Source organism: Otolemur garnettii, unplaced genomic scaffold, assembly GCF_000181295.1.
Source record: "Otolemur garnettii isolate 467f Iridium unplaced genomic scaffold, OtoGar3 scaffold00075, whole genome shotgun sequence".
Classification (NCBI taxonomy): domain Eukaryota; kingdom Metazoa; phylum Chordata; class Mammalia; order Primates; family Galagidae; genus Otolemur; species Otolemur garnettii.
Window position 1 is genome coordinate 5,019,504 of NW_003852470.1, and position 14,461 is coordinate 5,033,964.

The 14,461-nt window shown below is 50.4% G+C and overlaps 1 protein-coding gene and 1 long non-coding RNA gene across 2 annotated transcripts; one reads left to right on the forward strand and one right to left on the reverse strand.

Moving 5' to 3' along the window:
* The first annotated feature begins 910 nt into the window (after positions 1 to 910).
* Positions 911 to 14,110, forward strand: CLRN3 (clarin 3). Its single transcript, XM_003794061.1, has 3 exons — positions 911 to 1,139; positions 8,632 to 8,811; positions 13,839 to 14,110. The coding sequence occupies exons 1-3, from the start codon at positions 911 to 913 to the stop codon at positions 14,108 to 14,110; spliced, it is 681 nt and encodes a 226-aa protein (XP_003794109.1).
* On the reverse strand, positions 4,578 to 6,312 carry LOC111726682. Its single transcript, XR_002774399.1, has 2 exons — positions 6,224 to 6,312; positions 4,578 to 5,280 (listed from the first exon to the last, which is right to left on the reverse strand). It is a non-coding gene; the product is annotated as an uncharacterized LOC111726682 (long non-coding RNA).
* Positions 14,111 to 14,461: the final 351 nt, after the last annotated feature.

Sequence of the window (14,461 nt, forward strand, 5' to 3'; positions counted from 1 at the left end):
GAGACAGGCGCAGGCTGTCAGCCACATAACAGAGAGGAGACAGGGTCAGGCTGTCAGCCGCTGAACAGAGAGGAGACAGGCGCAGGCTGTCAGCCACATAACAGAGAGGAGACAGGAGCAGGCTGTCAACTATTCAACAGAGAAGAGACAGGCGCAGGCTGTCAACTGCTCAACAGAGAGGAGACAGACACAAGCCAAGGACCAGAAGCAAGAATGGTCAAAACCCCTTTCATCAGAGCATTAAAAATTAATGAAGATGAAACCTCTCAAGTTATAATTTAAATAATATACAAACATAATCTAATTGAAAGGAGAAAATTTGAAAGACACACCTCTCTAGTAAAGTATAAAAATCAGGAGTGTGAAATATAAGAAAGTTCACCATGAACGGTGAACGAGGGTTCACCCTCTCTCGGTTCCCCCTTGGGAACAATTGTAAGGGCCAAATCACTACCCAGTAAAGCTATTCTTGAACCAGTTAAGGCTTTATGCTGTTGACTGCCAGAATCAACATTTGGAGGCTACATAGGCCACTCCCCTCTTATTTAGGAATTCTAGCCCTGTCCTGACATGGTAAGCTAAGCTTGCCTCCATGGTGCTTGACAAGGGGTTATAAATTAATTGTGTGATTGAGGAAGTCCTTGGGGAAGCCATGCCTACCCCTTGTTCATGCTGGTTGGCTGTAACCATAGCAACCCCTCACTCTCGACCAAAGTTCACCTGCTATAAATCTTTATGACCATGTTCATAGGTCAGTGTTCATTTCCATAACCCTTACAAAGAGTGAGGGTTTATACTTTACAACAAAGTATCAGACTCCATTTCTAAATACTGGACTCCAAATGATAAGGTCCAAAAATATCCTCAGACCTTTGTGTTTTTACCCTAGGGAACTTATTTTCCTGAGAAAATGCCTACAACAAAGAAAACACTGACGTTCTTGTCAAGCTTTCTCACCAGCCTGGGGTCTTTCATCGTGATCTGCTCTGTCCTTGGGACACAAGCGTGGATCTCCAGTACAATTGCCATTAGAGACTCTGCTTCAAATGGGACCGTCCTCATCACCTACGGCCTTTTCCGTGGCAAGGGTACTCAAGAATTCAGTCATGGATTTGCAGAACCAGACAAAAATTTTGCAGGTAAATAATAAACTTCTTTAGTTAGGATAATGAGATTGAATTAAGATTCATGCCATTCTGTACTGAGGCAAAAAACCATTCAAAAATAATTCACTTGTAAGCTCTGAGTGAGGCCAAAGACATGAACCTATCTGGTAACTTTGAAAATTCTGTCTCATTATTTCAGCTTCCTCAGCTCTGGTTACATCTGTTAGCACAGAAGTCTAAGTCATTCTGGCTTGGCTATGTTTAAATGGTACCTATCAAGTATATTGGGAAGTAAATAATTAGGTAAAAATACATAGTGGCAATAGGGCATTGAATAGCCAATAGGAAAGCTGTTTTTAAATGTATTGACTGTGAGTTTTTAGTTGGAGCAACAACCTCTGTCCAGAATTTCCTAAGTGGCATCTACTCAGGGAAAACAAGGAAACCCTGGGCAATTTCTTATTTTTATTTTTCAAATTCATTTGTTTAGCTTACTGGAATTTTCACTCTTCCCTCCAAAATATCTGAAATTGTTGTTGGAAATGATATTACACGTCCATTAATTCTACCAATTGTATATTTTATTGTTTATTTCTAAACTTTTTTCCTGGCCTCTTATGTAATAGTGCCCTTGTCTTGATGGATGGAAAATGAAAAAAATTCATTGAGATTGATGAGTTGATTTGGTTGCTTATTTGACTCTTGCACTTTGGTATCTACCATTATGCTTTCTAAATTTAGAAACAATGTTGTAAATTAGACGCCACTGTTTTGAACAGTGTTGTATGCAGGTGTCATGCAGGCACCGGGTGTTACGGAGTCATTACTTCTTATAAACAGGCATTACTTTCTACCTTGTACCAATGTGCTATTAATGCATAATCCTTGTGTAATGCATAAAGGTGGGAGTCTGAGCCTTAGACACCAGCTCTAGGTTCTAGCCCTCATTTGTCTGTGACTTTGTTACTGAAATGATTTCCTTAAGCAACATGGTTATGTTCCAACTTACAAATTTGCCCCTTCCACATTAGCAAGAGCAACATCTCCGCGTTCCAGCAGCTGCTTGGGGACACTCCCTGTGCTTTTGGCCTCAGCTTCCCGTGAGGATGAGGGATATTTGCTTTATAGCAACTAGAAGCTACAATTTTCAAAGACTCAGTCAGACCTTCAGTTAGCATTTTCAAAACCAAAAAGTGTGCCAGTTTCTGAATCCCCAGGCACCCTTTAGAAAATGAAAAGAATAGACAAAACCTACAAGGTTTTTTGGTTTTCATGTGGTTTCTGTTTGGAACCAGTTGATTCCAATTTGAGATAAATGGCTTCAAAAGCAACCCTGGCTGTCTCCATCCTGCAGAGGCCCCGAGGAGGCCAGCACGGGTCAGGGCCTGGCTCTGAAGCCCTGCGTGCTGGGCAGTGCAGCGGTGTTTGTGCAGTCACGGAGACCCTGGAGGGGGCCAGGCCCAGTGGGCACGGCGGCCCTGCAGAGCGCTGGGGAGGTGGAGTATTTGCCCTCTCTCTGTCTGACTCTCTGTTTCTGCTCTTAGTTACTGGGAAGCCACGTTCTAACCTCCTCTAAGTCACTCCCCAACCTCGAAGCACTGAAAATGGTGAACGGTCGCCCAGTTAATGAAGTTGCCACATTACTGCTGGTTGCCGTTTAAGGATTTCTTAGGACCTGGGGGTCTTTGTTGCCCATGATTGTGGTAATTGTTCAACTTGACACACGTGTAAGCAGTTCTCTGACATAGGGAAAGGTCAAGGACATCTACCTGGTACATGCCAAACCCATAAATGCTCATGACAGCAGAGCTGCAGTGCTCACAGCAAGACCCCACACAGTGCTCACGGAGAGACCCCAATGCCCTCCTGATGCTTTCTCATGACCACATGGGGCTTATTTCAAATTAGAAACAAATCTTTGGCAGCACAATAAAATCTGTTTAAATATCATTTTCTTGCCCAGCAGTGGTGGATTGGCTGCTCCAGTTGAGAAGTTAACTGTGTCAACCTCCTAACTAAGATGAGGTCACACAGAAAATCCCCCAAGGGTAAGAAATATTGCAAAGCTCTACTGCGTTTCTGCATAGGATCTATCACCTTGTGACAAATTTGACTGTAGGTTTTGAAACGAAAGAGCACAATGAAGTGATGATGGCTGATTTCAAAGTGCAAGAATCATTCAGCCATTGGTAGGTCACCTGGTGGGGAAGATAATCAGGCCCAGAAAGGGAATTCTCCAGTGTGTGACCAGATTGCGTGGGCAGCTTAGGCTGACGTTTGTCCTACTTTGTCCAACGTCCAGATGAAAAGTGACAGGTCCGGCGTATTCAGCCGTGAGCAGAGTGTCTGCTGCTCCCAAGGTTCTGGATATCTCAGTTCTCTCCAAAAGGACTTTTCCTGAGCAGCCTCTGTGTGAGCAAGAGGATTCTGAATCTGTAGATTCTGAAAGGAGGGGCACCCAGTTCCCAGCCTTGGAAGGCTCAGCCTTTTGTGGGAGAGGAAACCTGCACAGTTAAATTCAGGGGGAACGGTGTGTGCAAGTGTCCGCGACAGCGAGGGATGGGGTGGGGAACATGGACCTGCACGGTCTCTTTGGAGGACAGGGCCTGGAAGACGAGCTCATACTTGTGACTGTTCACCCTCCTTGGCTTTGGGCCTTGGTTGCCATGTATACGGGACCCTTACAAAGACTTCGTTCCTTAACTTTGTGTTTTGAAAATGCAGTCGCAGCGTCACAGCCTAAGGGGCAGGATGTGTACTATTTCCTCGCTCCGGCAGGAATGGTAAATGAGTCACTTGCAGTGAGGATGTGGCGCTCTGGAGAACGTCATCTCAGATATTACTCAGCCAATGTGCTGACCGGAACATGTATTTTTATAGAATCTGGTTGACAAAAACAGTTTTGTTCTTTTTTTGACAAAAACAGTTTTTACGAAAGGTATTTCTGTTTCTGGAACAATCATATTGCAAACAGTTGATAGGACAGTCACCTGCTGCTTGGAAAGATTCCCAGGGCTTGACCTCTGGAACAACAGAATAAAACTTCAGGGACTAAGATGCTTACCTGTTTGCTTTTCAAAACCTTCCCAGGTGATCCAAAAACTGGGCGACTCTAACTCAGGGTTGACAGCTGCCAGCTTCCACCAAGCCAGGCGCTAGTTTGGCCAACAGGCGTCACTGTGTTGGGTATTGTTTCTGAGTCACTTGGATGTGGCCTGCTTGAAGTTAAACTAATTTAGTGGAGAAAGCTCTGAACGTGACCTTGCTGATGAACCTGGCTGGCCTTGGAGGGCTGTATTTGAGTCAATGACCTGCTACAACCAGCCGTCTGGTGGAGCTTCTCCCCCTCGGCCTTCCCCGGCCTGCTGGCCTCTCTTCTCCAGCAACTGCCATGTGTTCTCAGGGAGCTCACATTGCACCATTAGCCCAAGCTAAAAATAATTAGGAAAATAAATCTGCTGCAGAAACTAATTAATTGCAAAGAGAAGAACAAATGGAGTTTATTTCTCTAGAATTCATAAAGAGTTCCCACCCCATCCGCCGAAGGATCATTTCCTGGTGAGGACTGTGTATATCAGTTGTCCCCAGAGATGTGACCACACTGGGAAGTGGAGAATAGAGAGGGCAAAACTGGTGACCTCCAGCGTTTAAGCCACTCTTCTCCCCCAGGGCACCCTGGCAACTTTCTAAGGGGGTGGGGCACAGCCAGGGCTTCCCCATGGAGCTCCCAGGCCACACTGAGAGATTGAGTGACATTGGTTCACTGCAGTCCATACATTTGGGAGTCACACCCAGCCCAGCTCCCTGGTGACCAGGAGCTTGAGGAGGGAGTAGAGGCCGTTTCCACCACCCACAAAGACACTGGCTCTCCCTCAATGCCTGAGGGTGCAGAAAACCAGAACTCAGGGTTCTGGGTATACGGCCAGTGGGACCCGAAGGGTTTAAATGCCCATGGTGGGGGGGGGCAGACATGCAGACGACTGTCACTTTTGCACATCATCCACCACCGGGCAGCTCATTCCTGCCTCCCAGCTGCGGACTCTGTCCATGAGCCCTTGTCACACAACCAGCTCATCTCTGTGGCCACATGCTCTTGGCTCTTTCCTGCGGCTGCCGGAATCCAGGCAATTAGTGCCAATTGGGAGGTGGCTTTCCTGATTCAGATGCTTGCCCCCTAAAGGAAGAACAAGAACGGCATGTATTTGCTAATTTTGTAGGCAGAGAGCAGCTGTCAGATGCTAGGGGAGTTATTGTTATTTCATTCTTGCTAACTTTCACTGAATTTTCAGCTTTCATTGTCCAAGCTCTGAGCCAGGAGCTGCGGGGGGATACAGCTGTCATATCCATGTGGTAGAGAATTTGGAAAGCTGAAAAATGATTTTAAAGTGCAGCAATTAAAATTAAGATAAATTGTCTCCTTAATACATAAAAAAGTATGAGTCCATAGACCCCAAAGAGACTCCCCTCAGGAAAACCACATGGTTAGAACTCTTTCCAAAAGTAAAAACAAGTTCAACTTGATTGCCCCTTTCCACCTTACTCTGACAACGTGGGGTGCTAACCAGTTATGAATGAGCACCCATTCCCAGCTCTTACTGAGTGTGCAATGCAGGACCCCACTCCAAGCCACTGCAGGTGCACTGGACCCAGGACCTTTTATTCTCACACTAAAGTTTCTATTTCCTAGCTAAGGAACCAAATTATTTCTTATTGATTACGAGATTTTGCTACAGAGAGAGTTCATTTAGACCCCAGCAAACTTGTGATGAGATCCCAGGTTTCCTGTTTGCCCAGGAGAAGCAGGTGAGAGGGATATAAGCCAGGGGGATGGAGCCAGGGGGATGAAGCCAGGAAACACCCTCAGCCTCCACCCATCCATGGGGATGAAGCCGGGAACACCCTCAGCCTCCACCTGAGCCCTGAGTGGGTGTCCCTCACCTACAGCTGTCACTGCTGCCTCCCCACCTCCCCTCCTTTGCTGTCACCTTCCACAAGTTTCAAAACAGGTGTGTGCTAAATTACATCAATGTGGCCTCTGACTCCTATGTCTCCACAGAGTGGGGCAGAGAGGCAGGGACAGGGACAGTCCCAGCCCAGGTGGCCCCCACCCCACTCACCCAGGGTCGCTCCTCACCCCTCCGAGCCCAGGCAGCAGGTGGTGGCTGCAGGATCCACGCCCTGTGGAGCTCTTACCCAGGCTGCATAGCACAGACGGCTATGCTAGGAATTTAACCAAAGTCCTACAGGTCATTAACAGAAATTACATAACAGTCCCATCCCCACTGAGCTCAAGTGGGCTGTACATGTGCCAGCTGAACTTTGCTCCCAATTCCCAGTTCCACTTGAGGAGCAGCGTGTCCCCAGCCAGGGCGGTGAGGTCATCCCTGCCGCTGAGCTGGCTGTTTCTCCTCTCCGCCTGCTCCCCTCTGCCCTGGGTCTTCAAGGGACCTGTGGCCATGGTGAAGGACAGACGTGTGGTGGGATCCACCTGTCCCTTTCCTGCCCCCTTCTCTCCCTGTCAGCCAGGCCCTGGCATTTCTTGTCAGGGCTTCTGCTCTGGGCTCCCCCAGGAGACCTGCGCTGGCCCTCTCTGGGTGTGGGTCGTTACTAAGACACCTCTGTGCCCCAAGCTGGGAGGCCATGTCTCTGATGCTCAGCGGCTTGTGTGATGGCCACATCTCTTTCATGCTAACTCTCTGTCCAGCAAGAGCCAACTTTTCTCCCTCGTGAAATACTGCTAATTTTTTTAAAAAAGATAAATAGAATCAAGATGCTTAAACATGGAGTGGGGGCACACCCCTGTCCACGAGGACTGCTGCATCTCACTGGGAGTCCTGTGTCTACCCAGCCAGCATGCTTTGAGAAACAGCATTGGCATGAAGCAGGGGCTGGGTTTTGCAGGGGCTCAGAAATATCCCCCACAAGGACACTCCAGGGACACAGCTATTAGTCACATATATCCCTCCTTGAGTATCTGGAAGGCCTCTAGCAGGAGAGGAACGAGTGAATTCTGTGTTGTTCCACAGGGGCGGTGAGGTCTCCTGGGTGCAATGTGTAGAGATGCTGGTGGGGCTCAATGCAATGGAGAATTTTCAAACAATGAAGGCGCTGCAGGGAGGCCAAGGGTCTGGCTATCCTTGAATGGAGGGCTGGTGGCCTCTCTAGCCTCCCCCATGGGTGCTCAGGGCACCCTGGGGTCTCCTAGCTCCCTGCCTGCTCTGTGCACTATTGTGGCCCGGGGGTGAGCCTGGCCCTGGGAGGAATGAGAGGCAGTGCCACCCAAGCTGGGATGGTCTGAGATGGACGGGATGCCCCTTCTGTTCTTTTGTTCTTTAAAACTCTGGGGCAAGGACATGAGCATCTCAGGGGCTCCCTCTCTGGGCACCTGAGAAACAGGAAAGGAAGAGGGGTTCTCTCGTTCTCCCCACTCTGCCATGGCTTCATGCCCCCACCTCACTCCCAGGGATTGGCTGCTGTTGTACTACTGACTCTGAAATCTTTGTCCCGGCCCCCTGTTCCCTTCATCCCTGTGAGCTCAGGGGAACGTCTCCGTGTGCACAGTTTAACACATGGGCAGCCTCCTCAGGCCCCATGCACCCTGCGGCCCTCGATGCCTGGGTAAGTCAGGCCCCCACTGTCTGGCCATCATGTTGTTGACATAGGAGCAGATGGAGGGGACAGTGGGCAGAAGAAGCCAGAGAACCACAGAAACAGGAACTGGGACTGACAGCCGGGGGGGGGGGGGCACCTTTGCTTCCTTTGACATGAGAGTGGTTTCCAGTCTGGAGTTCCTCTGTCTTTAACAAATATGCAAATTTTACAAACTGCTGTTGGAATTCAGAAGAGCTTACCTTGGAGAGAAGTCTGAGGGCTTCTCTCACTCACGGCTGCATTCTCCTGGGCTCCCTCTGGCTCCAGTGAGGGTGACATTCCAGCAGGGTGACACCTCAGTGTGCACCGACACAGGTCACTTTCTTATCTCCACAGCCAGTGGTCCACTGCTGCCTCCCAGGGCCCCTTGCTGGCCCTTTCTCTCCTCACTTTCTCCTCTGAGGCCGCATCTTGGCTCATGGGTACCTCAGAAGCCACAAGGCTTGTGGGCTTCTCACTGTGCCCAGGATCTCAGGGTGACCCACCTTGTGAGTGTCCCCAAGTGGAAGCAGAGTCAGTATCAGAGCACGAGGGACACGGTTGATGATGAAATTGCTGTAAGGCCCATTGACAAGGCCCACGGGCTGGGGCTCACTCCCGGGAGGGGTGTCCGACCCCTGTGGGTGTCAGGGAGGGTGTGCTCTTCCTTGGGGGACTTTAAAGTGGGACAGATACCGAGTCCTCTGCAGTACTGTGGTTCTGCTCTTCAACCACAGACGCAGCACAGGCTTGCAGTGAGGACGCTGGCCTCGATCTTGGGTGGCCTCTCTGACTGACATCTGACAGCCACTAGCTCAAGAGCCTAAGAGGGACGGGGCCAGGCTGGAGTTGGCATCTGCATTTTGTGTTGTGTGCTTATCAAACATTGTTTTAGTTTTAGGGATATTGAATAACTCTTCCCCCAAAACTCTGCACTCGGTGGCCATCCTGTTCCTGGTCCTCAGCTTGTTCGCTGCGCTGCTGAGTTCTGGGTTCACCCTCTACAACAGCATCAGCAACCCCTACCAGACGTTCCTGGGGCCGGTGGGCGTGTACACCTGGAACGGGCTGGGCGGTGAGTACCCGTGGGCCCCCTTGGGGCCCTCTCCCTGCCTCTCCCTCCCACACGCCAACGCACACAGTCATCTTCACACGTGGAAACCACAAGGACCTGGCTCTTACCCTGGAGTCTCGGGCTCATTTTTTGTCAACCTACAGCCTTTGCTAAGCATCTCTGGAAACAGAATTTTGTTTGGAATGTGCTGGTGAGGAGGCGTATGTGAAACATGAGCCAGCTTTGGCCTTCGAGAATCTAATATAAGGATCAAATGAAATGCACAAAAGTCAACAGAAAATTCACTGGACCCCACTGCATGCTTAATTCCAAACCAGCTCCATGTGGTGCCCTGGAGCACACACCTGCACACTTGCTCACATGCACACATATACACACGCCTGACACATGCACATACTCACACACACGCACACACCACACACATGCGTACATGTGCACACACGTTTGATTTTTGCCTTCATATAACTAGAGCCCATTTGGGTTCCACACAGGACAAGTCTGCACAACTGTGACACAGGGCCACAAATAATGTCAATGAAGAGAAGGTGGGGCCAACACGCTACTTGGGGGCTGCCTGTGAGCCCCGGCCATGGCTGTGGGGTGCTGCTTGGCTGTCTTGCTGTGTCATGGGCAGGGTGCTGAGATAAGGATAGAGTCAAGAAGGGAAGTGGGCCCCATCTTTCACTCACTGTGCTTTGGGCTCTTGCTGTGCTTGGCCAGGGCTCTGTGGCCACCACATCTGCCCAGAGGCAGGGCCAGTGGGTTCCTGTGCCCCCACTAGCTGCTGCCATGGGCACCCAGGTTTCTCCTGCTCTGCCTCCTCTGCCGTGGAAACCAGACCTTGGGGATGAAGCCATCCCATAGGGGAGGACCCTGAGTGGCTTCCTCTGCATCCCGGGTGATATGTTCTCACACAGGACAGAAACTTCTGAGCACAGGAAAGATGCCTTGGATGTAGAAATGTCAGGAAGCCTTGGAAGGAACTGTGGGCAGTGTTGTCCCATCCTCTTTGGAAGGCCCCACACTGGGCCATCCTGGGAGGACAGTTGGCTCTCCAGTGGGGCGGGGGCCAAAAAGAAAAGTGCCCTGATGGCAGCACTGGGGGATCCCATGGTGTAAACACATCTGAGCACCCTGCGTGAGGTCACTGAAGGTGGACCTGACAGGTACTAGTGGCCCCAGCACTGCAGGGTGTGGGACGAAGGGTGTTTTTAGACCTGAGAGGGGAGACTGTCAAGTATTCACCCAGGACCATTGGTGGAAACTGGGACCATCCCAGGCAAACCTGCAGGGTCACGTCACACACTGACACCTCACCTGCAAGGGTTCCCGGGTCAGGCGGGTGGCTCGGTCACAGATGACCAGCTCCTTCCTTCCTTTCTGTGCTTTCATTCCCTGGTAGTAAAAACAACAAGCCCCCGAGTTTGATGGGCACCCACGGTGGGCTTGGCAGCCCTGCACATGAATGTTACTGCTTCTTCCTTATAGTGTAGCCGAGCGTCAGAGGTCAAGGGACCTTGGTTACAAACTCAGATGTTGCACCCAAAGACCTGGGCTCCTGCCCAAGCATTTCTGTGACTAAAGTTCTCAGTCAACCAAACCACAGGCAAACCTATTGGCTGTCATTGCCAGGGTGAAGAAATAGATTGTTTTATTTTTGCTCATGTCATAGAGAAAGCAAGAGAAGCAGGGGCTTCAGGCTCGGCTGAATCCGGGTCTTGGCCCATGTCGTGAGGACCCTCTTTGCTATCATCACCCATCTCTTTTTTTATTATTAAATCATAAGCACATAGATCATGTATACATTAATGCATTTATGGCATCACCGCATCTCTTGATTTCCTCAGTGTCTGCTGTCACTGAACAGTCAGATCAATCCTCTCGGAGGTAAGGTGACTGACTACCAACCAGCCACAAAGACTTACTTCCAAAATATTAAGAGAATGTCCTGGGCAGATTTGCGCGAAAATTGTCCTCCTCTCATCCCTCCACCAAATTCTGTGTCCAGGAGGGTTGAATTCATCAATTGACCACCGGTTGGCTAAGGTCACCTGCCCAGCCTGAGCTGAGGCTGGATCTGGCCCTTCTGCAGGCCCAGGGGTGAGTGGGAGGAGGAGCAGGCTCTGAGAAGAAAGGCAGGTGTCAGCACCAGAGTGGGGGCCAGACGTGGGGGAGGCGGAGCCCGGAGCCCAGAGCCCGGCATGGCTGCGTCCACAGGCTTCCCTGCGGCTGCAGCTTCCACTCTCCTGTGTGCACAGCCGAGTGCAGGTGGCTTCGCACAGGCAGAGCACGACGCATGTTTGTACAGGAAAATATGAAACCCCAGACACCAGACAGCCCCCCAGCCCCGCCTACTTCTATCAACAAAGGACCGTGTGGCAGGGAGAGGATTCCTGCCACATTCCTTTAGTGGCTCAGGGGCAAGTTCCAACACACAGAGAGGCCGTGCGGAGGACAGAGAAACCTTCTGAGAGGCTGGCGGGGGGGGGGGGACAGACTGCGTTTGGACACGGTCAGCACAGACTTGGAACAGCTTTTGCCCCTCTCATTTAATGAGCCAGACTTTGCCCTGAGTTGTTTTGGGGGGACTGGGGGGACTCCTGATCTTCTTCACTGGTGATTATTCTTCCCCAGAGCTTTAGGGCTTGGAGAATTTAGTAGAAACTGTTTCCAGGAGGTGCAGCCTATAGAAGAGCTTGTCCCTGCAGGGCCGGCTGGGGCAGGGCAGGGGACACCTAGGAGTCCTGGGGCCAGAGCAAAGTGCTGCCAACCTCCGAGGGGCTGGGCTAATCCAATGCTACCGGGCTGGCCGACACCGGCTGGGGAGGAAGTGGGTTTCCCAGCTCATTTCTGACATTCTGCTTCAAGGAGAAAAGTAGCAGTGTCGCCTGTCACCTCCCAGGGTCTCGTGCCTGCCATCCACACCACACTGGTGGGAAGGGACCCTGGCCACAGGGCATGTAACTGTGGACTATGAGAAGGTCAGAACCAGAGAGAACTTTGCAAGCCGTCTGTTCTAAATACATTTGTGCCTCAGCCAAGCAACCCAGAGAGTGGACAGTGTCACACGGCCTGATGGTCATAGGCTGGGACAGAAGCCAGTGTCCCTGAGTCTTGGGAAGCCCCTTGTCTGCCCCAGGGTGTCCTCCAGCCCCCAGAAAACTCTCTATACCTGAAAGCTGGAGATGTCAAATGGGCAGAGGCTGTGGGCATCTTGTCCCTGCAAGGACACACATTTGCTTTTTGAGTCTGTGTCGGCTACTACCGACTCAAATCAAAGCTCAGGGAGCCCACTGTAGAAACGGCATGCGTATGCAGCCCTGCACTCATCTTGCCCTTTGGGATTAATGCATATGCAGCCCTGTGCTCATCTCGCCCCTTTGGGATGAAGCTTTTATGAGAAACTTCACAAGAGGAAAATGAAGGGTAATTAAGGCACCCAGAGTGCTTCAGAGGACCAGGGCTTTTGTACTTGCAGATTATTAAGAAATAAAACCAGGACAGCGCGGATGAAGTTTGTCATGGGGGACTGTTGAGCATCCTCTCACGCAACCCCTCTAATTAGGGCCTCTTGAAGGGCCGTCGGGCAAACACCCCTGGGTGTGGGCTAGCGCAGGGCACATTTGACACCAAAAGTCCCGTGGCGTCCTGGGCACACATCAGCAGAGGAGGAACATGAAGGACTTCTGACCAGGGACCTCCCGAAAGCCACCCGTGCCCAGTCAGACCCACTGGGTGAGACTGCTCAGCTGCCTTGGCATGAGTCCTACAACAGGTTTTTGAGACATGATTCACAGACCATCTTTGACCCACTAAAGTGTACACACATCCAATTCAGTGGTTTCCATTAGGTTCCCAGACATATGCATGCATCACCATGGTCAGGTTCAGATTTCATCATCTCAGAGAGAACCCCCTGCCCTTTGCCTATTCACTCCTCTTGTCCCACTCCCTGCCCTCAGCACCCAGGAATCTCTTTCTCATCCCCCTCAGAAGATGAGGAAAGAGTCTCCAAGAACCCACACACCTCACCCAAGTTGGCCCAGCTGGGCCCTTGGCCCAGACATCTCTGACTCCAAAACACATTCCTCTAACCAGACTCAAGTGGCTCTTCAAAGTCTGCAAACATTCGGAGAACTAAAAAATGTTCTCTTCTAGAGGAAGTTGTGAAGAATGAAAAAGGAAAGATAAAAAAATTAGCTATCTTCTAAAATGAGTTTCGTAAGGAGATTTTTCTGGTTAAATGCCGTGTCCCATGGGATTGTATGGAAGGCAACCCAAGCTCTTGACCTGGCATATGTGGCTCTCTCAGGCCATCCCATCTCCACATCCAGTGCTTAGGGCCACGGGGAACTTTCCCCGGCAGCTGAGCCCATCTTTAAAGTCCGGGATGCTGGGGACACAAGGCCTAGCAGGGGTCTTTGTTGAAGCTGCTGCTTCCATCTACAACGCTGTCACTTCTTTTCCAGGTCTTGTCCATCCACACAAGACTCTCCTGTTCACTCACCATCCATTCGCTCATTCCCCAGCACACCTGCTACACATCTCCCTGCCCTAGAGGTGGGCCATTTGGTTGATCAGTTGCCCAGCAAGGACTTCCCCAAGGACTAGAGCTAAAATCTTTGCTCTTGGCACACACAGCCCTGCACAATCCTCAGCATTTTGTGCCTAGAAATCGAATCTGTGCCTTCTAGTTTCTTTTACATTCTCCTTCTTAATTAAAATAGTGTACACACCAGTGTGGACATTCCACAAATGCCCAGAGTGGTGCTTTTCATGCTTTTCTAGCTCACGGCACTCTTGAGCCTATAGTTAAACTTGCACAGTACACTTAAATTATGTAGATAAAAAAAAAGAGTACTTACTGTGCTTTGAACTTGTTTAAAAAATAATTCAATTAATAACCTTAAAAATTGTTGAGGCACACCCGAGATCCTCTCATGGCACACCAGTGGCACACTTGTTGAAAATGAGCGACATTGCACATGTGTCCCCGTGTCACTGATGAAACTCATTTGTTTTTCCAGTGCTCTTCGTTTTTCTGACCATGGTGCTGTTTGTGGGGAACACACAGGCCAACCGCCTCTCTGAAGAGCTGTTCCGTGCCCTGTACCCCATGGCCATCAGTCAGGGAGTGACCCACAGCTACGGATACTCATTTTGGCTCACCCTGCTCGTCATTCTCCTCAATGTCATCACCGTGGTCATTGTCATTTTCTACCAGAAGGCCAGATACCAGCGGAAGCAGGAGCAGAGGAAGCCGATGGAGTCTGGTCCCAGGGACGGGATGTTATTCTGAACTCTGCCTCAATCTCCTCAGGGTGACATCCACGCCACTCCACTCATGGAGAATGGAGTGGCTCATCTACATCATCACATGGTAAAGTGACTGTCACTTGGGATAGCATTTGTCTTTCATGGCACTATGTTCTCCATAGACTCTTGCCCTTGGAAAGAGTTTGTCCCACAAAGTTGGGGAAACGGGTGGGAAGGTTTCAGTCTCTGCAGAGTCCAAAGTGGCAGAATGAGCCTGAGTGTGCAGACCCTTCTGACCCAGTCTTGTGACCTGACATAATAAAGGGCTGGGTTGTGCATGTCCCCTCCAGGGGTGGAAGCCCTTTCGCACCTGTGGTCTCATTCTCCTCGGGAG